General features: G+C 37.2%; 1 protein-coding gene across 1 annotated transcript in view; it reads left to right on the forward strand.

Annotated features, from left to right (window-relative positions):
- The first annotated feature begins 311 nt into the window (after positions 1-311).
- The window catches only part of ACTR3 (actin related protein 3), a 35,244-nt gene continuing 8,634 nt past the window's right edge, over positions 312-26,921 (forward strand). Inside the window, exons 1-5 of the mRNA XM_026097137.2 lie at positions 312-579; positions 18,619-18,674; positions 22,937-23,061; positions 23,660-23,770; positions 25,411-25,506. Of these exons, the coding sequence (XP_025952922.1) occupies positions 536-579; positions 18,619-18,674; positions 22,937-23,061; positions 23,660-23,770; positions 25,411-25,506 (432 nt within the window). The 5' untranslated portion in view covers positions 312-535. The remainder of the gene's footprint in view (positions 580-18,618; positions 18,675-22,936; positions 23,062-23,659; positions 23,771-25,410; positions 25,507-26,921) is intronic.

Genomic DNA, 26,921 nt, shown 5'->3' on the forward strand with positions numbered 1-26,921 from the left:
CCTGGAGAGGGCTTTCAGGGTGGCCCAGGGGTGCATGGCACCCACAGGCCTCCTTAGCCCCATCCTCCTCATTGTCAGCATGCTTCCTCGCGCTTGCCCCTGTGTCTTGTCTCAGATTTTCCGCGTTAAAATACTATTTTTGCCGGAGAGGCCAAATTAACTAACGCGCCAGACCTTCATCGCTGCCCTCCTTCCCTTGCACAGGCAGGCAGCTAAAGGCAGAGGAAAAAAATCCCGCCCGCCCGCTCCGCGCCGCCTCGCAGGCGAGGCGAGGCCGCGAGATCGGGCGTCGCCGGCGAATGCTGGGGTTGGCGCGCCCGCCCCCCTCGCGGCGCGCAGGGAGGGACGGGTCAGCCATCTTGGGCTCGCCGGGCCGTGCGTGCGTGCGTGCGAGCGAGCGGGGGAGGGAGCGCCCGGCGTGCGGAAGTGCCCTCACTCCCCCGGAGCGGAGCCGAGCCGAGCCGAGCGGAGCGAGCCGCCGCAGCGAGCCCAGGGGCTGCCCGCCTTTCCCCAGCACCGCCGCTACGCGAGCAGCATGGCAGGGCGGCTTCCAGCCTGCGTGGTGGACTGCGGCACGGGGTGAGCGCGGCGGCCGCTGACAGCTGGGTACCGGCGCGGCGCGGGGGGAGGGGCTGGGCGTGTTCCCGCGGATGGCGGCGGGGGTCGCGCCGCCCGCGCCCGGGACGGGGCAGCAGCCAGCGCCCTCCGCCTCCGCCTCCGCCGGCCCCGTCCCCGTCCCGTCCGTGGGCAGCGCCGGGCCGGGGCGGGCGCGGGCGCCGGGCAGGGCAGCAGCGTGCGGGGCAGCCGGTGCCCTGGCTGCGGGTCGCGAGCGGAGCGACCGCGCGGCCCTTGGGGGAGTCGCCGCTAAACACCGAGCGGCTGTGGGCGCCTTAGCGCCCGGTAGCGCCGTTTATCCGGCGTTAGCGCTCGCTCTCTGGAGGAGAGGAGAAAAGAAAACCCACCCTCCCCCTCTAGTGAGCAAGCGCAGAGGAACTTCCTTAGTTTTGTCAAAGCCTCTTCCTGCTTTCAGGCTTTTATACCTTATAAGGCAGTTTTCGGTGTCAAACCTGAACCAAATCCTTTTTACAAACCGCTTTTTATGCTTAGCGGCTTCCAGGTGATGAAGAGAATGAAGTCCCGGTGCCGTGCAACACAAACCGTATTTCGGTGGAAGGCCCTTGGGATCCAGCATCCCTTTTTTTGTTGTTGCCTGGCTTTCACAGCCCCTCGGAGGAGGCTGAGGTAGCAACCCCGAGGTGTCTGCGGGAAGCAGCCTGCCAGGGCCCCGCCGAGGAGGTGGAAACCTCTCCGTGGCCTGCTGCCCGCAGCATGGCTTTGAGGATGGAATTTTTTATCTTGAATATCATGTATCGGGTTTTTATTGGAAAAAAAAAAAGGAAAAAGTCTGATATATTTCAAAGTTCCCTGTCTTGAGCTAGCCCAGTGAATGTCCTAATTTGTAAACTTCTCTTTTTGTTTCACTTCTCATCAGTCTTGCTAAAAATAATCGAAGAATTTCTCAGTGAATGCAGAACAGATGCAGGTATTTACAACATTCATAGATGAGCTCCCAGAGGGCACCTTCTTTTGGAATCCAGGCGTTTGTTAGCTGAAAGGCCGTGCTTGTCTTCCCTCCACAAGAGTCCGCTTGGTCTAGGACATTATTCATTTGGTCTCTTTTTAAATGAGCAGGTATATATGCATCTATAATGGCTGTATGCTTAATAGTTCTGTGGAAACTTCATACCTGTAGTTACAACAAGAACAAAAACTGCATTTTGTGGGATGAAGGGGAAGTTAGCGTGGTAGGAGTGTGCGTGTGTAACAGAAGTATACATGAGTATAACATGATGTGCATGTGCACTATTCACATTCTTTAAAAAAAAAAAACCACTTGAAATTTGGAGTGCACTCTGCCACATGCGCAAGAAGCTTTCTGCCATCATAGGAGTTTGTGCATTGTAGGTAGTCCCATTCAAGTCAGTGATTATGTCTTTATAGATTTGCAAAATACAGATTCTGACCATGGGTGTAGCTCACTCAGAGCTCTCAGTGATGCCAGGCAGAAACAGCATAGTAGCATATAGCTGGATACGAAACCACTTTGTCTTTTTAATGTGAGAGGTCTACCAAGGGACCTTTGTGTTAAAATAAATCTTCCTGAGGAAGATCAGTATATGAGTGTTCCATTAATCAATTTTGGTGCCCAGGGGCATATGCTGTAATGTTCTTTCATGCGATGCTGACCAGATCTTCTTGCTTCTGTTTTCTTCAGTCTTGAAAGATCTCTGTAAGATACTGTTTTATTGGGATCCGTGCTTCTTTTGAAAAGAATCCAGACTCTGCTGTTCTCTAGGTTTCCGTTCTGATGCACTTCGTAGTCTGAGGTTCTTCTTTCTGTAAGTTCTGGTTCACAGAATTGTAGACAGAATTTTTAATGTTGGAAACATAGAGAATTGGGATTGTTGGAATTCATTGATTTCCCCACCCACCCACCCATAGACAAAGGCTCAATGTGGTGAACTTACAAAGGAAAAAATCTAATAGTCGAGGACAGCTAGGGAACAGCTAGGCAGCAGTGTGGTGGAAGGTGATAGCGTAATTGTATTTGTAGTGGGGCGCTTCTGTGGTTTTTTTTCCTCCTTCGCAGAGCTGCCTCTCCCCCTTTCACCCCTTAAATCTGATTTTGTGTGTACGAGCAAGAACACTACACATAGTTAATGTAACTGCTGTACTCTGGGCAGATCTGTTGAGGCCTCAGCTAGAGTACTGTTCTGGTACCAAAATTTAAGAAAGCAGGCAAATTGGAGGTAGCCTCTGAAGACAGGAAAAGGGAGCTAGAGTTCTAGAAAATAAAATCAGTAAGGAAAAGTTGTTTAGAAGAGGCAAAACTATAAAAGTGCAGAATTTTCCAATAAATAAGTATAATTTTTAGAGGGGGGATTTTCGATGTGTTGTCCATGGAGGATAAATTAATTATATTAATCAGCAAAAGGGAAGATGTAGGAGAGATAAGAAGGGTGTCTTCCTATGCTGCTTGCGCACGTAACCACAGGTTGAATTGATTCAGTTTGTTGATCTGACTTTTCTTTTTTTAATGTGGTTTTTTTTGCCAGCTGAAACTGTGGGGAAGGAGATGAATGAGAAAAGTGGCAGATGGCTGAGTCACGCTTCTAAGCATCAGTCTGCCCTTAGCTAGATTAGACAAATTTTAAGAACTTTCAAAGTATAAGGGTAACAAAGCACTGGAAAAGGTTAGGGTGGTGTAATCCTTTCTAGTTAGGGTTTTAACAACAGGTTAGTAAAATGTTTTAGGGATTGTCCAGTTATATGTAATATAGCTGGGGTTGGAAAATTGGTGAAATCATGACATAGCAATCGGGTTATGGGCACAGCTACGATTCCTCCAGTGTGACACTTGTTATTCTGAAATCTGCGTTCTTGAAAAATTCTTGTGTGTTCTTTGCTTAACCAAACCTGATATCTGGAACATAAGGTAATGGGTACTCTCAAAAGAAGGTAAATATTTAATTGCAATTAAAAAAAAAACAGAACTATTTGTTTTTTCAAGTAACTTCCTCTTAATTACTTAGTAAAGTTATAGGCATAGAAAGAAAAAATCTGAAGAGTTTAGTTAGTGGAATACACTTGTTAGAAGTGGGATTATTCTTTTCTATAATTGATAGTGTTGTCCAGTTAATTTTAGGTGTTCTGCTGCTTTGGGGAGTTGATTTAACAACATCAATGTTAATACTTAATTTGATTTCACTCTGTTATTGTGTTCTCCTATCCTTTCTTTCTCTTCTCCCCACAAAATTGAGATGCTGTGTCCCCTCAAAAAAGATGTCTGCAATAGTAACTTCATGCTATTTTTTGTGATGCTCACTGATTTAGTATATACACTGTGAGAGATGCTTACTTCAAACCTTGGAGTATTTAAGGATTGCGTATATTTTAACACAAAAATACAGAAAAAGAGAAGTAACGTGGAATTATTTCTATTAAGTGTATGTATAGCACACTAAAGAAAGAAAAAGCCTCTTACTCATTTGTTAACCTTAATGGGCTGCAGTCTTTTACTCTGTGCCTTTTAGGTTCTTTTTGTCTATTCTGTAGGTGAACATAGGACAGCCTGAAAGTCAAAATTAAACCCTCTTCCTTTGTCACTTCAAAATTTAGCTTGATTAGCTTGGCAGCAGCATCTTAGCTGTGTCTTTCTGGAATGGTTGTGAATGCGTTTTTTTCTTAGTATAAACTTGGTCCAGCACTGAATTATCTCATTTGGGATGGCAGATAATCAAAGTGTTCAAATTAATGACTCTTCAGTTGAGCTGAAGTGAGTGGCTGTGTATTCCTAAGCTACTGCAGTTCCAAAATAAGAACTTATATTGCTTTGAAACATTTTCATTGTTAAAATTATTTGTATTTTCTGTATCTGAGCATTGCAATTTCTATAGGCTCGTGTGATGTTTTTCTGTGGAAATCACCTGGATCCTTTACCTATTGATACTCGGGTATTGTCAATGACTTTTCTAATGTACACCAGATTTTTTTGTCAGTAGGGTCAAATATGTCGATTAGCCTTCTGTTGCATAAATTGGTTGTGTCAAAAAGCTTTTGGTCTTGTTGTTTTTGTAATATCTCCTCTTACATGCCTAGTTAAGTTCCTTTTTCACTTCCATTTTTGTAACCTGGGTAAGTTTGTCTTTTTTTGTTTGCTTGTCCTCCCTGAATAATAGGGAAGAATTCAAGGTTTTGGAATTGATTTGAGAAAGCCCTTCTGTTTATGGTGGGAGCATAAAGGCCCCTAGGAACCTAACGGCAGCCCAAGGCTTTGAAGATGTTTAGATTCCCTCTGAGCTGAGAGCCTGGGAAATTAAGGCTGCTCAGGATTTCCAGGCTTTCTTGACATGAATTTGCAAAGTGTCTTCCAGAACTAACCATATCACTGCGACTTTCCTGGCTGTTCAGTTTCTGTAACCAGGTTTGCTATAAATGAAGTAAAGATAAATTTCAAATTATTAAACCTCAGGGAAGCTGAAATTCTGTCCAGCTCTTCACTCTGAGTGCTAAAGTTGTGTGTGCGACAGAGCAAACGTTGCATTTGGGAACTCCTTAACTGATCTTACATTCTACTTGGTCTTTATGCAACACCTGAGTACTTTCATGCTTTTAAGTAGAGCAAAGTATTTATAGGTTGAGTGTCTTTTGGTGTGAAAAGTTATTACAGGATTATATGGTTCTGTTTCTCTTTTGGGTTTTGACCTCGTAGTGTAAATGAGTACAAGATCCATGGAAAGCTAGTAATCTTCATTAGACAGCAAAGATGCATGGGATGAGAAATCCAGTGTTATAAAAACAAGGTAAGGAGAAGTAACAGCCTATATTTTGTATGCTCTGTAACTTCTGTAGTTCTAATCTTACATGTTTAATGTATTTTTTTAATTTATCTTACACTGCATCTGAAATGATTAAATGATTTTTTTCTAATTTCCCAAACATGGGATTATTCCTACCAGATTTCAAATCATAACTCCTATTTACTATAAACTATTTTAGCACTGTGATGTTTTAGCAGTTAATATGCCAATCAGACTCTTTGTTATGACTTCTATTAATGGATTCTAGTCTTCGTGAAAACATTCTCTTTTGGGCTGAGTTTTCCATATTTGTGTCATCCCAGAAGTAACTTTTCTTTATGGAAAACATGAACAAAAATCTCCTAGGTCATTCCTTAATGGAATATGGAAAAAAACACTGTTCCAGGATTTTAAAAATATCTTTTGCTTGCCAATAACTGAAATGATTGGGGAGGGATGAGGAAATAATTCATCCTTAAAATGAAAAAAGGGCTTTCACTAGATTTGGAGTTTGATTAAAAAGGAAAAATAATAAATTCCTTAATCATAGAAAATAAATTCCGTGGACTCATGATGACCTATAGACATCTCTTAAATAATTCTAATACATCATAGCCAGGTTGTAACATCATGTTGTAGGCTCTGTGCATTTATAGTGTTATTGGAATCAGTTAACATCTTGTTCAAATGCATGTCAGAAGCCATCCAGGATCTATGCCACCTTCCTGTTCTTCTGTTTCTGCTTTTCTTTTTCCCCCACTTCCCACTTAGTTTTTTTTTTTTTTTTTTAAGGCATTTTTGAGTAGAGGGCAAAAGAACTTAAATCCGTGGGCTGAGTCTGTAAAGTTAATGATAAATGAACCACCTTTTATGTACAGCAGAGCTCCTACTTGGGCATGCGTGGGAAGCTTGAACAATAACTGAGAATAGAATATGGCCCTGGAAGTGATTAAATGTTTGAGGGGAGGGTATGGTTGTGTGGGGGCGTGATATAATGCATGTTTGCATCTTATTTCTTGGTTGCTTAGTATTATTTCTTGGCATGAATGTTCTACCCAGAAAGTATGTTGAATGCATGAACGTGATGCGCATTTGGTCTCCTAAATTAGTTGAAAATATAGCTTCTAGGAATTCAGAAATATTATATTAGTTTCTGAGGATCCATCTAGTGTATTATTTTATAGGCACATATAAGAAACTTCATGATTGGTCTTTTAATTCATGCACTTTAGATGCCTATGAGATGGGCATTGGGAGTGTCAAGTGGATATATATTCATAAACATGATTCTATGACTTACGCATTTCCCCCCTTCCATCAGAATTATAAAGATCTTAACCAAAGATCGTGTTCTTTAGAGTCTACCATGAGGATTTGATACGTTCATTTGCCAAGTCTGTATATTAAAAGAAAGTCAGGGAATCTGAGAATTGGAAGTAGGCAAAATGGATGTTGGTGAGTTTGTTCTTACGCAAGATGAAGAGTGAGGGTAAAACCATAATAATTTATGAGTTCAAACTGAATTTTGACAGGAAGGGCCAGCATTAGAAATGTTTGAACGTTTAGTTTCATCATTTTAGACTTTCTTTAGGAAATCCTAAGAGGCTTTGTTTTGACAGTTTCAAACAACTTTTTCTAATTCAGTTTTTGAAAAACATTCTTTATTTGAAGACTTTAAGGAGAAAATGTTAAATTCAAAGGTAAAAAAAACCCTAAAAATATATTTTGGTTTCTCCCCAATTAAATTCTTGAGTTCTGTTCTCACTGGGAAAAATAACTTCTTAGTTTGCTCAAATGTTTTCATTTTTTGGTTTGCTTTGATCACAGAACCAAAACAAATATATTTTGTCATACAGATCTAACAATCATCTATAGGTAGATGCTTAAAAATATTATTTTGAGTGCAAACTGGTAAGTGTCCACATCAGGATTGTTTTACCTGTCGGATGAAATGTGTCCTTTCAAAGTGTTAGTACTTTATATGTTGCCTTCATTTTTGTTGTTTTTGAAAATGAGAAAAAAAGTCAGTTGTCAAGGAGGATTACATCCAAAATTGAAAAAGTCATTCTGGCCACCGACTTTCTGATTGGTAGAACACCGTTTAATATTTCCTTTTTGGTCAAAGCATGAGTTTGCATTTTTAAGACTAGACACTGAAAAACTCCAGTTTAATGTAGATATCCTTTTTTTTCTGGGGCTTCCTTTTTCTCTTTATTATTCCCTTGTGGTCATTGCAAGTGTTTGCAGCTGTGCACAGGGTGTATTTTGGGATGATCAGTCTGTAGAGAGCAAGATGCAGACAGGAGGATGTCTGTTGAAATTCCATTTTGATTATACTCTGCTATCAATGAATGAATCCAAATTTTAATTCTTTAGTTTATGCAGTATCTCTTATTTATCCCTTTTTTTCAGGGAATATTAGCATTTCATTTGTCATGACTTGCCTTAGGTTTATTGTGCTGTTTATCATCTGCAGGAGCTTTCACAGTCTGACTCCTTGTATATTTACTGTCAGACTTCAGAACCTGTGCGATTTTATTAAATGAGACCTGCTTTTTTTATTGAACAAAATTCAGTGATATGTTTCTGGCCACAGTTTAATAGGACTTCTTTTCTACATGACAACTGATGCTAATTTGAAGCTCTTTTTTACTAGAAGTATGGTGTAACATGGTAAATATGTATACCGGTGTTTTAATGCAAGCCCATTCTTGATTAAAAAAACATTTGGTTACCTACTGAAATGCTAAACTGTCAGCTGGTGTACTGGTTGGACTGGAGGTGTGCCAAAAGGGTTTCCTGTTGTGCTTGCTCTTGGTTCCTTGTCTCCTGATCCATCGTCTGTCTATTTGGTTTAATCTTGCCCTCTGCTTAGATTGCAATGGCATGATTGGGGTGGGGGGGTGCTGTTGCCGTAGCATAGTGGGCACTGATTGATGGCTGGAGCTCTCAGGTGTGAAAATACTACAAATAGCAAGCACAAATGGTCATCTCTGTTTGTGTTTTTTTTTTGTGTGCGTGTGTATATATATTTTTGTGTGTGTGTGTGCGTGTGTATATATATATATTTTTTAATGTGGAGTATCTCTTTACACTTTTAGACAGAATACTGCATTTGTTTGGAAAAACCTCAAGTTCAATCAGGCTAACCTCTGGTTAATTAACCTTAACCTCAGGTTAAATAAACTATGTCCCTTTCTGCGTCATATGACTCAAAGCTTTTGCCCGATTCATATCTGTAGGCCCACTGTTGTGAGGAGCTGGTAATAAGGATTTTCAAGTGTGAGATTGTTTACTTGGATATCTTGTATTTTTCGGTTCAACTAAACCCTCCTTGTTTCAGCTATAGAAAATTATGTATGGCTAATCTATTAGGATTTTTTTTTTTCATTCTGATAAATGTCTGAATGGTATTCAGTTTATTTTGGGCAAATCCATGCAGAAAGTTGCCAAATTAATCTCTCCCTTATTCTTTGTACTATAAGTTGTTACTAGTTAGGATGACTTCAAATTTGTGGAGCATTGTTTCCTTATTATTTGGAAATATTATTACATGGAATAGATAAACTGCAAAAATGCTCAGAAAACTTGCATAAAAATAAAATGTGAATTTATTTTAAAAGCTGGAATTATAGCTTAGTATTGTGTGGGCGTGGTGTAACACAGCGGCACTGTTAAGACACTTATTAAAATGAATTAATATAAAGGTCTCAAAGGAAGTAGTAAGCAAAAGGAGAGCATTCTGCTTTTGCCAACACAAACTGCTTTCATTCTCCAAAGATATTGTTCAAAGCCATTTGCTTCTCTTACTTTGAGAAAGATGTATTCAAAGTAAAGGTATCATTATTTTCTGTGTTAAAGTACAATTCAGCATTAAATATCTGAAATGGATTTCACAAATATAAGTAAAATTGACTGATTGCAAATTAAGGTGTTAGTATCATCATAATGCATGAACTTGGATATTGTTAGTCTACTGTACTATTACATTTAAATATGGGGTGTTTCCAGGTGGATTTTTCATAATGACTCATTTGTAAACTAAGTTCTTTTGATAATACATAGCATATTATATTCCTCTTCACTTTTAGGAGAGGAGAACTTATTTTCCAGGGTTAAGTTATCAGTGCAATTAATAATTTTCATCTTTGATGTAAGTGAACATAAATCAGAGCAAATTTGAAGGTAGATGCTCTTCTGTTACATCTATATGCTATTAAAGTTGGTAGCTTCCTGTGTTTTCCGAACTGGTGCAAAAGCTGTCACCTAGAAAACTTTATCTCAATTCATTTTACTTTATTCTGAATATTTTGTAGTATATACCACTATTGCGTATATATTCTCATTAGTCCCATACCTGGAGAGTTTTACTCTGGTTATTTGCAGCCATATTTTATCTACTTTCATTACTTATTTTAGGTAGATTTTACTAGCAAACATTACAATCATGTCTGTGCTTTGAATTGTAGATATGATAAAACTAAAAACAGGACTGGATAAATAATCTTTGATCAAATACAGATACTTTTAAAGATAAGTTAACCTTTTTAAAAGTTTGTTTTGTTTTACTTTTTAGGAAAGCAGTGTTTTTAGAAGTGATTTTCTTTTTGAGCTGATTTTGAGCTCAAATTTCAAACCACATACCACCTCATTCTGCTTGTGTTTTTCTTTATTATGATGATTATAGCGTATGATGAAGTATTTGCTGTCAAGGTGAAAATTTTTGTTCAAGTGAATTGCTATTGTTTCAGGTGAAATGTTTTAAGAAAGTAGTTTCAGATATACAGTAATGTAATAGATTCCAAGGCCAAGGTTGCAGACTGCAAGATTTATAAACTCTCTAGTGTCTGCGGGTCCCATGTGTCTTTGAAACATCCTCTCTTATCAACCGCTGATGTGTCTTGTCTACACTTTAAAAAGATTCTGTGTCTTAAGAGAAGTTCTAGTCTTGTGTGCTTTTACGATTTGTAGAGCTATGTCATTGTTTTTTACTATTGGCTGTGTAAAACACTTGTTGATCAAAAATGTTTTAAAAATTGATGCAAGCAGTTGCTATAAAACAAGGTAGCGATGTGTAAAAGATAAATATGTTTACTGAAGCTATAAAATAATACGAAAGATATGACCCACTTTTGCTATCTCGTGGTTTTTCAAGGACATTTGAGAAGAGATAATAAACTAATATATTATGCAAGTCCCACTTTGCTCATATAATCAGTTCTTTTACTTCAGGGACTTCTGATGATCTGCTGCTTCTTAACCAGTTTTCACCTGGTGTTACAGCCTAGAACCTTTCTTAAAGTGGCAGGATGTCTTTATTCCTTTTCACCATCATTTTCCCGCTACTTCTCTTCACAGGGAATTGGAAAGTACATGTTCCCTGGGCTTTCCAGTCTCATCTGGTTTTCAAGAAGGATAACAGAAGAAAAGCAGCAAATAAAAATGTGAAGGTTTATGCAGGCTTTTTGGTTACATGAGACTATATATATGAAGACTAAGGGCTAATACAGATTTCACAAGTTTTCACTTCTTTTTGAAGTGGTTATGCTATCAAAAGACATGACACAATAAAACTACCATGCCTATGTTATAAATTCCATCTACATAGAATTTATCCTGTTAATACAGGAAAGGATATTAACTCCTCTTTTCTGAAGCTGTTGCCCAAATTAGTTTTTTTAAGGTTGTCTGATCTCTCTTCTGCTTAAGCAGTGTGTGTGGGTTTTTTTAATTGTTTTGTTTGTTTGTTTCTGACAAAATAAATGAGCATGAGATCTGTTTTATTCATCTAACAGTTACTCCAGTGATAGTTGCTTAATTGGTTGAATGAATGGAATATCCTCAAGTAGGAGGGGATTGAAGAGTAGAATCCCTTTCCATTCTGTCAAAACATTTGGAGTTTTACAATTTGATTTATTTCATATTCTTTTGAATATGTTTGCATATATGTTTGTCCCCCTTAGAATCTTCTCCCTTTCTGAAATTTTGTCTAGTGCCTTATTCACCATGCTTATTTAGTTACAGTTCTTCTAGAAGTAGTTTAACTTAGCCAGAACTGATTTTTGCTGTTGTATGCGCACCTGCAACAAAGAACCTAAACACTTCAACTAATTTAGGTAGCATCTATGCTATCTTGTATGCTTCCTATCCGGCTACATATAGAGTACCTTACTAACATAGTGCCATAGTAGACTGATCGTGATATTCTGTGTGGTGTACGAGCTTTAATCAGGATCTTATTAAAAAGTTTGTAAATTTCTCTGTAAAATTAGTTGAGCAGCAAAGTTTATGATGGAGACAATCTACATAATTAAGGTTTATTTTTGCCATCAGATTCACGTGGAGGTATTATAATGGTCCTCACTGGTTTTTAAGTACGGAAGATTTAATTCTGTGGCGTTCTTGGTGGAGTGAGGTTGTTAGATTGGCTTTAAATACAGAAATGGTTTGTAGACCATGCTAATGAAGACAATTCATGTGTAAAGGCAACAAACTTTATAATGTTATTCACTGTTCTGTTTTGCATAATTGAAGCTTTTTTTCCTGTTTCTCTGTGCTCTTTGTTGAAGCAAAGAAATGGCCCTGTGCAGCCTTTTTCCCAGTTATATTCTCTGGGTTAGACCCATAAAGGGCCTTCAGTGCTGTGACATTGATGCGGCCTGTGTGTGGAGTGGAACCCAGGTGCGTACATGAGTGCTCAGCATAGGGCTCAGAGAGGCTAGCATGGTAAGGAGGAGTTGACTAGGCAGAGCAGCAGAAGTGCCAATATGTGTTTGAAGTTTCCTGGTCTTGGTGGGCATCTGACTTTAAACCACAGGGAAATAGTTCAATCAAATAATGATTCACAGGCCTCAAACTGCTGGACTTAGGTATCTGTATTGCCTTTCAGAAAATAGCAGGGACTGCTTCTTTTAAATAGCCAATATGCTGTTGTGTGCAGTTGTTAACATGTGGTGATAATTTTGACTCCCATTGGTACTGTATTTCTTAGAAAAAATCAAAATCTCTTCCAGGAAGCCATAGATAGCATACATTTCTAATGTATCTGTACGTTTAGGTCATGGACTAAAGTAATTGAGCAGTCTTTGGAGGAGGGATCAAAACTCCGTTCTTTCCTCTTCTGGATGAGCATTCTGATTACTGGACAATCATCTTGCTGGCTGTCTTTGGCTCTATACGTCTTAATCTTTTTCACACAGTTTCAGGAAAGAAATGCAGATGCTCTTGCCCCAGAAGAGTTAATAAGCAAATGTCATGAGACACTTATGGGAAATGGGAGATGTGGCTCTGAACCCATTTGGATGGAAGAGGATGTGGAATACAGATCTCTTACCTCCTGAGCAAGTGCTTCATATATTTATTGCAGAAAGGCAGTATCAGCTTATTTTTGAGAATAACTATAGGTGAAGTTTGTGTAAAGCTTGAGCCCCTCAGTGAATGTTAGACGTGCTTGGAGCATGACTACTTGCATGGGTTTTGTGTAAGACTTTGCAGTGGTGTGTTTAGGCAGAGAACCCTTGATGTGGGTGTGGTGAACAAGCACTAAGCTGTCCAACCCTGCGTCTCGTACACACACAAACAGAATTTTAGGACTCGTACAAACAAGCTAAAGTGTGTGCTGTAAGGTCTGCCGTACATCAGGAAGCCCATTGTATGTGCAAGCTAATGAAACTGTCTTGCGTTTTGAGATTGACTGAGAGCATGCACAGAAAAGTTGCTGTGGCTCAGCTGGTGGACATTAGTTCCTCAAATTGTCATCTCTTGATGATGGCTCTGAACAACAACAACAAAAAAAAAAACCCTGGAAAAAATATCCTTCCATGTATAATTATTCTTTTTCTAACTTCATGCATCTTGAAGAAAGAGGCTGTTTAAATTTCAGCCTAGTCCTGACTTTCTTTCCAGAGTTTCAGATTGTTCATACCTCCTTTTTCCAACTGTCAGAAAAGTCCCTCCTTCTTTTGGAGCTGCTTTGCATCTTTACTGTGTGACCAGCCTTGGAGTTGCATCTTATTCCTGTCTGTGTGTATTTAAAAATGTCTGTTTCGAATGAAATTGCTCTTAGTTCTGATTGTCAGGTGTAGCTGAGGAGACTTGCTCTGCAGAAGTTAATGAGGATTAGATGACGTTTGCCCTGGTGGTACACTTTTCTGCTCGTGGATGCCTAACTCATTGTATCTTTGCATGGGATGGTCAGCAGAATGGATTGGATACAGCTTGGTATCAGGCCACCCCATTTCTATGGTACTTTTTGGAGCAGTTCAACAAACAGTATCCAAGAAATGCTTTCCCCCCTACTCCTTAGCTTTTTGTTAAAATAGCAATTTTGCTAGAATTAGGATGCGTTATTTGGGAGAGTGTATACAGAATGATGTTTATTGTGGATAGGAAGGAAAGGGAGAAAAGGAGCAGTGGTTATGGCTTGCGGTTTGCAGACTGAGTTCTTCAATGACATTCTCATTAAAAGTTCTTGCTATAAATGCTGTTTCCTTTTGGCTTTAAAATTGTCTGCCTGACTGGTAAGTCACCTTCAAGGGGATTTATTCTCTCATGTCATCACTTTAGAAACATTTATTCTAGGTGAGAGAACATATATAGGAAATCACATTAGTGCAGTTGAAAGCATTAAGAGCCTTTTGGACATCCTTCCAGAAATCTCTTCTCATGCATATTAGTACAGAGCTACTTTTTAATTTCACGGTGTGGATTTGAGATGGATGTGACTTTGTAGAAATACTACTTCATTGATAGTTAAAATTGGTTTAGTAGAGTTAACTTAGGTAGTAGCAACTTTCCTTAGCACCTCGCTTTGTGGCATGAATGTCTTGGACAAAATGATGTTCACGTTTGTCACCTCACTATATCTGCACAAGCTGGTGGATGGACTAGTGTTGAGAACTAATCTGCCTTTTGAGGGAGTTGCAGGGAAATCCCAGGGGAATATCAGCACTTAGTTTACACATACGTACGTGTGTGTATGTGCGTGTGTATGTGTATTCTCTCTGTCTGTCTCTCTCAGATCTATCAAGATGTGGACTGGTTTGGATACTTTGTGATTTACCTTGCAAAGTAAATTCAAAGATCATGATTATCCAACAGAAAATGCTTTTTCACCTAGGGCTTACCCCCCCCCCCCCTTTACTTAAATAAGCTATTGGGGCTACAGAAACACCTTAGGGTAGCTGGATATGGAGAATAACCAGAATGAAAAAACAGAATCAGAATGACCAAGGTTGAATGCTGCTTTTTGTCTTTGGGACTTTGTAAATCAGTTCTGTATTACAGATCTTAATAGAAATCTTACGCTTAGCTGAATTTTACACCCATCTGTGTACTGCCTTGCTCTGCTAAGTGCCCTAAATTGTGTGTGAGAAAAGTTAAGTTTGTCTCACTAAGTAATGTGTGCTTGCCTTTCTTTATTTAAGTCACTCCTGTGACTTTTCAATGTAGCAAGCAAAAGATGTGATTTACTGGCAAAATGTGATCCTGTATTGGTACAGCCACTATGATATATGATATCTTTATTATCAGAATTCTTTTCTGTAGTGACAGAAGAGGCTTAATTGCTACTCCGAGTAAGACTGGGTGTGTCTTATTCCCCCTATGAATCATACATTAGTCAGACACATTTTGCTATGTACGAACTGCTTCGTGGAAGTCTTTCATACTTGTAAAATCCGGCTCGTCCAAAGTATCACTTTTTTCTCCAGTGATTTAGATATTGTTTACTTTATATGGCAGTGGTTGGATAGACCGATCAATCTGAATAAAGCCTTGCCTTTGCAAAAGCTATTGGTTTTAAAGCAAATTTATTTTAGGTGGTGCCTTTGGAGAATTTGTATCAACTATTTATTAATGTATTAATGTATTGTATTAATGTTTCTTACCTCTTTCAGCTTGCTTTTTTTTTAACTCCATGTTGACTCCAGAGTTTCTGTATATATGTTTAGTTACGAAAATCAAGCTTACTGTTTGTTATGTGTATTACCAGAGTCCCTAGCAGCCCTAGATACCGTTCAGAGTCCTGTAGCGTGTATCACTGTGTAAATACCACCAAAAGATTGTCTATGCTGCAAGAACTTAAGGGTTGTAAGGAAAGGTCTGAGAAGGAGGTAACACCAGGTTATTTCCCTGACTGATTGGTAAATGGTGTTGTCATTCCTAATGTGGCAAGGAAATTTTGGTGCAGCAGAAATGCAAATCCTTGCTTTGAATACTGGTTTAGAGACCAAAATCCATATGTATTTTTCTTTTACCTTCTAAAAAAGACTTGTACTCCTTCTGTGAGTCAGAAGAAGTTTTTTTTTTTTTGTTTTTTTTGTTTTTTTGCCGAGTAAGCCATAGTATTTTTAGATATGCTGATTTTATGTCTGAATACAGCCTTTTTATTTAAAACACATCTTTCATTTGACTGTGGTTTTTCTTTCAGTCTGCTGGATATGTGTGCGTGCTGGACTGTTTCCCACACCACAAGCAACTAAGCAGCATGTTACCTGCAACAGTTTAGCGTTTGTTTCTTTGAAATACTAAGTTTAATAATCAAATGATTTTAACATTTTTGCTTGTTAGGGCACTTCTGATTTATTTGATAACATTTTCAGAGAGCCTTATTTAGGGCACTTCTGATTTATTTGATAACATTTTCAGAGTGCCTTATGGCATGCATAGTGCGAACTCTATTCAAATAGATGTGTGTGTGTTTTTTTTTTTTTTTTTTTTTAATTTTCTGATTTTAGAATTGAGGTGCAGTGCTGTCTGAAGCTACCTGAGATTTACAGGAACAAGTTGTAAGGTCTAAGTTGTTACATTAAGCAGAAGTCCATTTTTTGCTACCTAAAGGAGAGTGAGACTTGTTACTTATCTTGAGGCTTGTTACTTAATGTTATGTGTGTAACTTCATTTTACATAGAAAAAATGGAGAACAGGTGTTAGCCCTGCAGACAGTTGTATCTTTTAAACTGAAATCAGAAGCTCAAGCCAGAGAATCAAGGCTGCGTTTGGTGGTAGGAAGGGGAGAGGGAAGTAAACAAAAGTGCATTATTGTTGCCAGAGACGGAATGTAGTGGAATGCATTATAAGGAATACAGATGCTTAATTTTCAAGAATGATTCACTAAACTTGTGTGTATGGTAGTCTCCAGCATGTTGGATCCTCTCCTTCATCTGTAAGAGAGATCTGGATTCCCATCAGTAGTCCAGGGATTGTTTTTTGGAGCCTCTCCAGCGGGTGTGTCATGCAAAAGATGTAAACAGGCCCTGTAGTAAAAATCATGTGGACTACACAGAACTTGGCAAACCTAACAAAAGGGTTGAGAGAGTCACGATTGCAGGTTTACGTTGCTAGCCTTCCGGTTCCAAAGGCCCGCTGTAGATCTAGATCTAAAAATGATAGGCGCTGCCGTTTCCCATGTGTATGGGAAGGTCAACAGAGCGAGCCTGTAGTTACTGTTTTTCCAGTTACTGTTCTCGTGGAATTATAAACCTCTAAAAACAATACAGTTTTGCTAAGCAGCTTTATTCTGCAGCAAGTGGTTATAGAAGTATTTAGTTGTCAAATTCATATTTGAGATTTATTTTAGGAATTAGATAATTAAGAAAAAAAATTGTAAAATTGTTCCTCATGACCAGCGTCTGCAATGTCAGAGTTGCGTGTCCTGAATTTAGGCACATGTAGTACATGATGCTCATCTCCTCACCAGGTGTTAATTTCTTTCTCGAATTTTTTTCCTTTTCCGGTATATATCATATTTTGCCTGTGAAGTTTTCTTTTTCAGCAAACATTAATGTTGTTCCATATAAAAAAAGTTAGTTTTTTTGCATAGTTCTTCCCAACTGTTACAGTGCGCTAAAGGCAAGATGGGTTTTACAGCCTTTTAAATACTTCTCTTGCAAAGCATGTTTGGTGTTAGATGAGGTTCTGTGCTAATTGCTTTGTTATTTGGAGAGAAATTTATCTTCCTTTTCATTGAAGACAGCATTTCTCCTGGCCCAGCATTATTGTGCGCAATTAATGTCGGCAGCCAAAGTTGTGCAGACATTAGTGAGCGTGTGAGCGAGTTGTGAACTGCTGCATCGTTAGCACCCCAGCAAACCCGCTGCAGCAGCACGCCTGTTCCAGCCTGCTCCTGCATGTGTTGCCAGGCATGTTGCTGTACTACTGATAGAGATTTATGGCTTTTGCTAAAGTTAGTACTACATTATGTTCTTTAAAGCTTTCCAGGTTTATATTTGAGTGCTGAAAATTATAGAAGTGCAGCTGCAGTGTTTTATGCTTTTGCTGATGGTGTTAATGTAGACACTGCAACTATCTGACTGCTTAAAGAAAATGAGAACACTGTCACATTCATGTATGTTTAAAAACTTGTACATGGACTGTAACTCTCAAATGTAGTATGCATTTCGGTTTATATGTTTTAAAATTTGTCTATGATATTGTTAACTCTTAATCTTACCATGACTTTTCCATCCTCTGTGGAAGAAGAGAGACTATTCCAATTAACTCTTTTACTGAAAACACACTTTGTATGTTTGAGCTGCAACATTTCCAGCAGCTTGATAGTTTCAGTACTGTGATTTCTGTAGTCCCTTTTCATGAATGCATTGGAAATTTTTTCACTTTTCTTACTTCATCCCAATAAAAGTGATATATATATCCATAGTAAACTCTGGAAATTTGATCGGTGGAGGTGTGTAGTTCTTTTCCTCTTATTCTCCTTAGCCTTATTAAACATGTTTTCTAAACCATTTTCCATTTATTAAATTGAATTTCTGTTGTTGCACTGTCGTTAATAACCATTTGTAACTCCCACCTGTGACAGCACATCTTAGGACATCTATTTCTGAAATTATCATTATTGATCCTTCCTCAAGTCCAGCTGACAGTCCATAGGCAAGGGAATTTATTTTCCTATAATTAGCAGTTATAAAAACACTTCTACCACTGACTCTTACTATGTGGAAATGTTTCTGTAGGACTGCTAACTACTGAGCAGGGAAGAACATCTGCTTGAACTCTGAATTTTACTCCTAAACACTGAATAATTGAGTTTTATGCTTCATGTGTTCTGTAGGAAAATTTTACTTGAGTAGAAATTAGCACTGATACCTGCTTCGTAGTAGGAAGCATTGCTTTTTCTTTTTTAAAAAGTAAAATAATAAAAAGAGGAAATCCATTTTTTTTAATGTGGGAAGAGGGGTACGTTCATTTAAAAAATGTTTGTTGTTTGTGGTATTGAATAATAACTTGTTTGTTTTAATAGGTATACAAAGCTTGGTTATGCTGGTAATACTGAACCACAGTTCATCATTCCTTCATGTAAGTATTTGTTATTTGTATATGAGCACTGAAGTAACACTTAGTGTTTCTGTAATTTGCTATATAAAAGAAGCAGTTAAAAATAAGTGATTTCAAAAGTCCTCTGAGTTGTGACAGTGTGGTAGCATAGCTCTATTCTATTTTGCTGTAAGTGATGACTTTAGAAATGTAGATTCACTAAAATAATAAAGGAATCTTTGAAGTTTATTTCTTAAATTTGAGACCGTGTTAATATACAGTAGCACGGATATATTTACTTTTTAGAGGGCTTCTTTCCCTGTTAAGTGATATACCAGATGAAACTTCAGTTGACTGTAACTATAAAAATAAAAAAGGATGTCTTAATATCTTTAGGACTTAAAATCTTACACTTACCAGGTATTTTCAGTATTACAGCTATGTTACTTAATTTATTAAGTTTTGCAAATAGAACTTTTCAATTTATTTTTTCCCCATTTAAAATTGCATATATATATTCATTTGCTGTTTTCTGAAATGTTCCTGCCACTTAAAGTGATACAGCTCTAGACTAGGAGGTAGAATTCAACCAGTTTCCTTTAGAAATACCTCACCTTTTGGCCTCTTACACAGCTTAGCATTTTATCAGTGTTCATCTGGGCCAAAGTAATTAAGTATTATATCCTGGTAAAAAGGAATAATTAATACACCCAATTTTCCTTGTAAATGCAACATGAAAAGAGAGCTATAAATAGTAATAATTAAACATAGTTGCTGCAAAGTAAAACTTGATAGGTCAGGCTCTGTGTTATTTTCTTAGAAAACGTATTTCAAAAGCAATTTGCATGGAAAGCTAGGGTTAGTTCAGTTAATACATGCTCATGTTTTTATACAACTGAAAGAATCCTCTCTCTCTCTCTCCTGTATTGACTTTTGATATATAGTTCTTCATTTGGTTTTCCAAATGAATTTCATTTGTTTTGCTTCTCTATTTTGCTTGTTTTATATATATAAATACTTTACAGTCTTGTTCTTTGCATAAAAAGTTACTGAATAGCTGAAAAAAAATTATATTGCTCTTTATACTCAAAGCCAAGTTTAGTTCTAAAATAGGTAAATGGTTTATTCCATTTCAGATAACTGATTTTTACACTTTCTGCATATTCAGGTTTGGTTTACTTTAGTTTTAAAACACTTTTTCTCCTTTTTACAGTAAGAAAGTGATAATGACACTTTGAACAAATTTGGGAAATGGCCTGTCATATTATTAAACAGAGAAATTTATACAAGCGTGCTATTAAAGTAGTAGAGAAGCTACTTTTGTTAGCTGTTTTTTGTGATCCATTTGATAGTGTGGTGTATTTAAATTTTTTGTTAGCTATTTGATATATTGTGGTGTATTTAAAAAACAAAACCAAAAAAACCAACCACACACAACACTCTAGTCTGAACGCTACTGCAGCTGAAATGTTCCATATGCTCTTACTTAATGAAAGGAGACATTTTTCTCATTTGTACTGTAATCCAGCTCAGATAATTACACTTACTGCATGTATTTACATTAATCCTTTGCCTCAAACGAAATAAAATAGCACTAGTGTAATCCACACTAGAGAAATTAAGAATAGAGTACAGCAGTAGTTAGTTTCAAAGTAAAAAATGACAAAAAAGAGTTCTCATTATAACAGTTCTGTGTCTTTAATTTTTCTTTATATTATCCACACTTCAAATTAATACTGTGGTTTCTCCTTTTATTTGCAGCGGTGGTTGTTGAATTTTTATCAATCTGATTCTCTAAAAGAAATGTTTGCTGTTAAACAGGTTCAAGCAGCATTCCTTCTCTGTTGTTCACTTGTTTCTTATCTTATTCACTCCTACTCTTTACAAAGTTTTATGTCCTACTCCTCTTATATTGTGTTCTTGTTTTAATTCTGAATGTGCTTCTGCAGAAATTGCCAGTGCTTGCTTGGAGAACAGAGTACATGAGCATATATAGGGCCAATTTTCTCCAGAGACTGGCTCGCTTCCCCTGTCATGTTCCTGCTTTCTTTCCTGGCTGCTTTTGAGATCTCTTGGATTGTCCATCTTACGTGATTTTCATTCATTTATTTTAAACCTTTTCCTGGCTTATATTAAAACAGGAATCAATCTATTTCCAATGCTCACGTGTTCTCCTGATTTTTCATCTATTTAAGATTTTCTATGATAGTTTAAATTGTAGATGGCCTTTTCTTTACATAACAACAAAAAAAAAAGGCCTGAGTAGTGGCTAAGAACAAAAATTTGTTTGATACAAGTGTGTCCTCTTTCTTCTAAAACCTTTTATATTTGTGTTGAGCAAACCAAAGCCAAACATTCTGTGATACTGCTGGATTGCTTCCCATCTTCAGACATCATCGTAACCTAGTTTTTGTTTTAACAAGATTTATTCTCCTGTTTGTATTTTCAGAATATTGTTCTTGATTCAGGTTGTTTCCTTTTCTTCATTTCTGACTTTCAAAAACAGCATCAAAGAGTCTCGCTTCAAATTCAGCAATATATTTAGAGCCATCATTTTATTTTAAGCTGGTAACAGCACATAGTCACTTTGACTTGAAAGTCTCTAAAATAGTGTGGTAAGTGATAGTATCTTGAAACTTCTTGAAGATAACACACATCTGGGCAGCCAAATTTCTGAAGCATGTATAAGCTCCATAATGATGACTGGAAAAATTCTTGGCAAGATTGACTTCTACTTGGCTTCTACTTCTCCCCCTGCTTTCAGCTTCCAGCCCTTTTGCTTCCTCTCTCATAATGTGTAAACTACTGCAGAAGTTACATTATGATTCAGCTTTCCTCCTAAAGAGCTCAGAATAACTTCCTCTGTTTTATTCTGTTTAATCTTTCACAATATTTAACTACTTACACATTTTCTGGCTGCACAGCTCATCTCTTGTTGCTCTTTGTGGGGAGAGAATGAAGAAGGACGGTGATTCTAAATGATCTAATGGTGCTTCAACCTAGTATGCTATAAGTTACCAAATCAGGTAGCTGTGCAGCCACCTGGCCAGCCAACTTGAGGCTGCAAAAGCAATTTTAATAATGTTTATTTTAGTTCTAAGTGAATACAACTTCTCACTTAGGTGAGAATGAGCAAAAGAATTCTGCCTTCGAGGAATCTTTTAGATCATAACCTTTGAATAATTAAGCCTAATATTAATGCTTAGAGTTCTTACATATGTGAATTTTATTATTTGTGTAATGGATAATGTTTTAAAGGTAATTAGTAAGGTTTGAAAAAATAGGGAGATATTGCTGGCACTATAGCTGTGATAACCTGGGATCAGGGCAGATGCAAAAGATGAGAGAAAGGAACATATGTGTTTCTGTGATACCTAATCATTGATTTGTGTTTCCAGGATCCTATGTATAGCCTTAACCAATATTTTTCTGATAAACTCTTTTCTTTATTTATGATGGATAATTATCCTGGAAGGAATAAATTACTAAAATACAAGCTCTTGAGTTTTGCCAGTTATTTCTTAAAGTGAAGGAGAGATTTATAATTTTGATGTTTGTTCCTCCAATCTGTTCTCAACAATAAGATACAAATAGAGCTAAAAGGAAGAAATTAAACATCTATAGACTTTGTGGAAAATCTGTATTAAAGCATCCAAAGATGCATCAGGTAGCCATATAAATTTCTATCCTTTAAAAAAAATTTTTATTTCCTTCCTGAAATAGTAATGCATGTCTCTCATCCTCTCCTACTTCATTCTCATCTGTGTTTTCTTCTTATTTAATTGCTTTTCAGTCCCTTCTCTGTATGCCATATCTCATTGTAAAGTGTCCAGAAACCAAACTAGTGCAAGTGAAGTGAAATACCAGTTTACATGGTGGCAAAATGTTTTTTCTTGCAGTGTATACAACTTCTACCACTCTTCTTTTCAGGCATTTGCTGAGTGTGCAGAAAACTAGCCCAGTTGCCAAATAAAGTGAGATGTATAGGGATATGCTACCTTAGTGATTCTTTTTATATTTTTATCTCCCTGGTTGCATGTTGAGCATCTAACAAATAAACCTGTAGTTAGGTCCATATAGTGTTACTTTGTAAATCCTAATTATGTTTACTTATGGTTGGAATTCAAATTATATGTGTTTTATTTAGCTTTGCTGTGTTTATGCCTGAAACAAAGAATGAATACAATTACATTGTTTTTCTATTTTAATTCAGTGTGTGTGTGTGTGTGTGTGTGTGTGTGTATTTATTTACTTAAGTGGAGGAAATATAAGCTACAATATTGTTTATCTGTTCTCTATTAAAGGTATTGCTATCAAAGAATCAGCAAAAGTGGTCGATCAAGCACAAAGGAGGGTTTTGAAAGGTGTTGATGATTTAGATTTCTTTATTGGGGATGAAGCAATAGAAAAACCAACTTATGCAACCAAGGTATTAACAGAAATATTTAAAATAATTTTCTAATACTCTTTAGAAAGCATCAGCTATGCAGTAAGTAGCTTCAGATAGATGCTTTTTGGATAACTTTGATCTTCTTTATTACTAACTGTATCTTATTGGAAAGCAGAGTTTGTTGTTATATAAGTTTTGTTAACCTTCAGGAGCCTGTGGGAATTTGCAAAAAAAGTCTGTAAAGACAAATTTTTTTTGAAGTCAGCTCAGAAGACTTGGAAGTTGGAAGAGCGGGGAGGTAACGGTTCGTTCTTCTTCCTAGGCATCCTTTGTCAGCCATGTCAGAGTTGGAATATTGGACTGGGGGAACCTTTGGTTTGCCTAGTACCAAACGTGTGGGGGTTTTTTTTCTTTACTTGCTTGTTTTTTTTGTATTGGGTGAAGTGCAATGTTGTTGTCCCTGCTATTCAAGGTCAGCAAGAGAATCTGAATTTCAAATAGGTATTGGATTGGGGTGGGGAAAAAATAACATAAGGATTTTAGATGTACATCAGGTGCTTTCACTACAGTTGAAAAAACACAGATTTTTCTTTTTAAGTTTATATTTTAATTATGTTTTGATGTTTTCCTGCAACAGTGGCCCATCCGCCATGGCATAGTTGAAGACTGGGACTTGATGGAGAGGTTTATGGAACAAGTAATCTTTAAATATCTAAGGGCGGAACCTGAGGATCATTATTTTCTTTTGGTAGGTAAAAGTATGCCTTACTTATTACTTAAGACTAATAAGAATGTTATGTTGATTACGTAATAATTCTTAAATATCAACATGTTTATTTTGAAAACTGAGGTAAATATAAATTACCTGAAACTTTCCTGGCCTGGCTTATCCCCTCCAGATTGTTTCTTTAACTATCTAAAGATGTTAAAAGCCCAAGTGGCTGAACCGCAAACTTTTCCCTTTCTTCTTATCCTCCCCCCCCGCCCATTCCTCTCTACCTGTCCCTTTTTTAGTTAACCACTTAATTTAATACTGATGTTACACATCATTATTAAAACTTTGAGTCAGTATTTCTGCACGAACAGGTACCTGTGCATTTTGTCTTTACATAATTGCAGTTAATGTTGTTTTAACAGTGCTGCCACCTGCATGGTTTGTCTAGAGAATGAATTTTATTTCTCATTTTTTCATGAAATTCATAGGGTTTGTGTCGTATTTGGGCAGCTTAGATTGAATCGAGGCCAATGGTATTCTGAAGCCTCTGCTGTTCCTCAGTAAGGAATTAAGATGTTGAAACAGGTGGTGTGTTTAATATGAAGTTTATAGGGGAAGTTTGGAATTGGAGGTCTTAGCTATTCTTATTAAAGCACGCAAAATCCCAAAATAGATTGGAAGGGATCTCTGGAGGTCATCTAATGTAATCCACTGCTCGAAGCAGGTCTAATTAGATCAGGTTGCTTGGGTGCCTTGTTTAGCTGAGTTTTGAGTATCTCTTAAGATGGACGTTCCATAACGTGTCTGACCCCTTTTCCGATGTATGACCACCTTCACAGTGACTTTTTTCCCTGATACCTAATTAGGACTTCCCACATTGCAATGTGTCCATGGCATGCATGACATGATGTGTCCTATCACCTGAACAAAGAGTCTGGCTCAGTCTCCTCTGTTTCCTTCCATTACATAATTGATGCAATGAAAGATTGATATTTTTTCCTCAAATATTCTGTAATGCTATTCAAAGTGCTCTTTTGGGGAGAGTTAAGGGCATGCTTGGTATTTTTATGAAAATGACAGCATACTATTATTACATGTTATGTGCTGTTGCTAGCTCCTCTCAGTTAAGTAAATTTCTAGAGCTGGTTACAAGCTCAGATTTTGTAGTGATTGCCTCCTGGAAAAAAGAATAGAGTCCCTTTTTTTTTTTTTTTTTTTTTTTTTTTTTTTTTTTTAATGAATGACTGAGAATTGTTTTTAAATAGTTGACATTCTTCAAATGTGGTGAAGTGCAACTTTTGATGTTTTAGGTTGATAGTGCTTGATTCTTTCAGTGAAAGCAAAAGCTGTAATGAGCTAACCAAGTCACAAAAGAGACTATCAGGATATATTCTTAAACAGTAATAACTATTACATTTTATCTCACTTCTGTTTTCATACAAATAGTGATACTTTTGCAGTGGTTTGCATAAATTCTGTCATTGTCAGAGGAGTTGCTAGATTTTCTGAATTGCATGATTTGCTATTTGACTTTTAAAACACCCTTCACACATTACAGCTTTTACAGAGTGTAGTCATTAAGTTACTCATTTTTCAAAATTTATTTCTTGGTAATTTTTGAGAAATAAGTGTTTGGTTTGAATGTAAGTAAAGTTTTGTTTTCTGTTCCACAGACTGAACCTCCATTAAATACTCCAGAAAACAGGGAATATACTGCTGAAATCATGTTCGAGTCTTTCAATGTTCCAGGGCTGTATATTGCTGTTCAGGTAAGAGTAGGACTATTGAAAGTAGGGCTACATGTTGAGCTACAACTCAAGGGAGAAAAATTTCAGTGTGAAAACTATGAGCGATGTTTGGAATACGTTTATGAATTTTCAGTCAGCAGTTTCACCACTAGATGACTGATACGCGTTAAGTTGATAACGTGTTATCTAGGTTCTGTTCCTCAGCTGTGTGTATAAAAGAACACTCTAAGCAGTACTGTATGAAGTCTATTGCCTTATAGGTACACAACACTGCAATAATGGTGGTAGGGCAAGAACTGAATTCCTTTCGCTATGAAGTAGGACAAAAGATGGTTGGTTGAACAGGGCTAGAAAGCATCAGGAACCAGAAGCTGTGTTTATGTAGCCTTTTTTATAAGCTGTTGTATGCATACATGTAATAGTACTAAATCAGTTTCCATGCCATAAATTACTACGAGTGAATTGCAAATACTTTTCTTAAGCAACCTTTAAGAGTATAATTCTGACAATAGGTGTTTTTCAACAGGTAACAAAACTGGACGCAAATTCTAAACTATTTTGTAAACAGAATTTAAGAAAAGTATTTCTTGCGATACGCAAATCATTTTAGTTTAAGAAAATGTTTGTTTTCATGGAACTCTAGTTTTAAGAGTATAATATACTTTGCGATTATATTTATTCATAATTTTCAGAATAGCCCAGAATCAGATTTCCACTGGAAATTTGTTGTGATTTGGAGAAAAAGTGAAAGTATTAACTAATGCAAAGTAAAATACTAACAAATACCTAGAATAGTGGTTTGCTGGAGCCTGTGAAAGAGTGCCCTCAGATTTCTCTTAAGATTTTTCTTTCTGGTGGTGGTATGTTGGTTTTTCTTTTGCATTTTTCTTTTTTTTGTTCTTCCCTCTGCAAATGTAGCCCCTTCATCCTTGCATGATTTCTGCAGGGAAAGACCTCTGATTATTCTTCAGGGTGACTTGCATATGTGTTTTATTTCCAATCTGTTTACCAAGCTTTAATTGAACAATGTAGATTATGTCCAAAAGGTGATATTTGTCATAATGTCTTTTTTTTTCCTCTCTGTTGTTACATGGGAAGTGCCAAAGAGTGTTTTTTGTTTTTCCCTCAGTATGAAAACAGGTTTAATCCTAATCCTTCACAGAACTTTCATGTTGGTCTTTCATCTGTAATCTGATGCTATCAAACTGTCTGAACAGCTTTATATTCAGTTTTATTTCTAATGCTGGAAGAATGCTTGGAGGGCAGCTGAGTTTTGGATTGGGTAAAAGGTGTAGCACTTGTATCCTCAACTAATGTACTTAGCGATTGCTTTTACAGTGCTGTCAGGTTACAGAACGTTCTGCTCAGTTTTTATATCTGAATTTTATCTGTAAAAGGAGATTGAACGCTAGTAAGCTCCAGTGGTTTTGGTATCT

The sequence above is a fragment of the Dromaius novaehollandiae genome, chromosome 7 (assembly GCF_036370855.1).
Source record: "Dromaius novaehollandiae isolate bDroNov1 chromosome 7, bDroNov1.hap1, whole genome shotgun sequence".
NCBI classification, from domain to species: Eukaryota; Metazoa; Chordata; class Aves; order Casuariiformes; family Dromaiidae; genus Dromaius; species Dromaius novaehollandiae.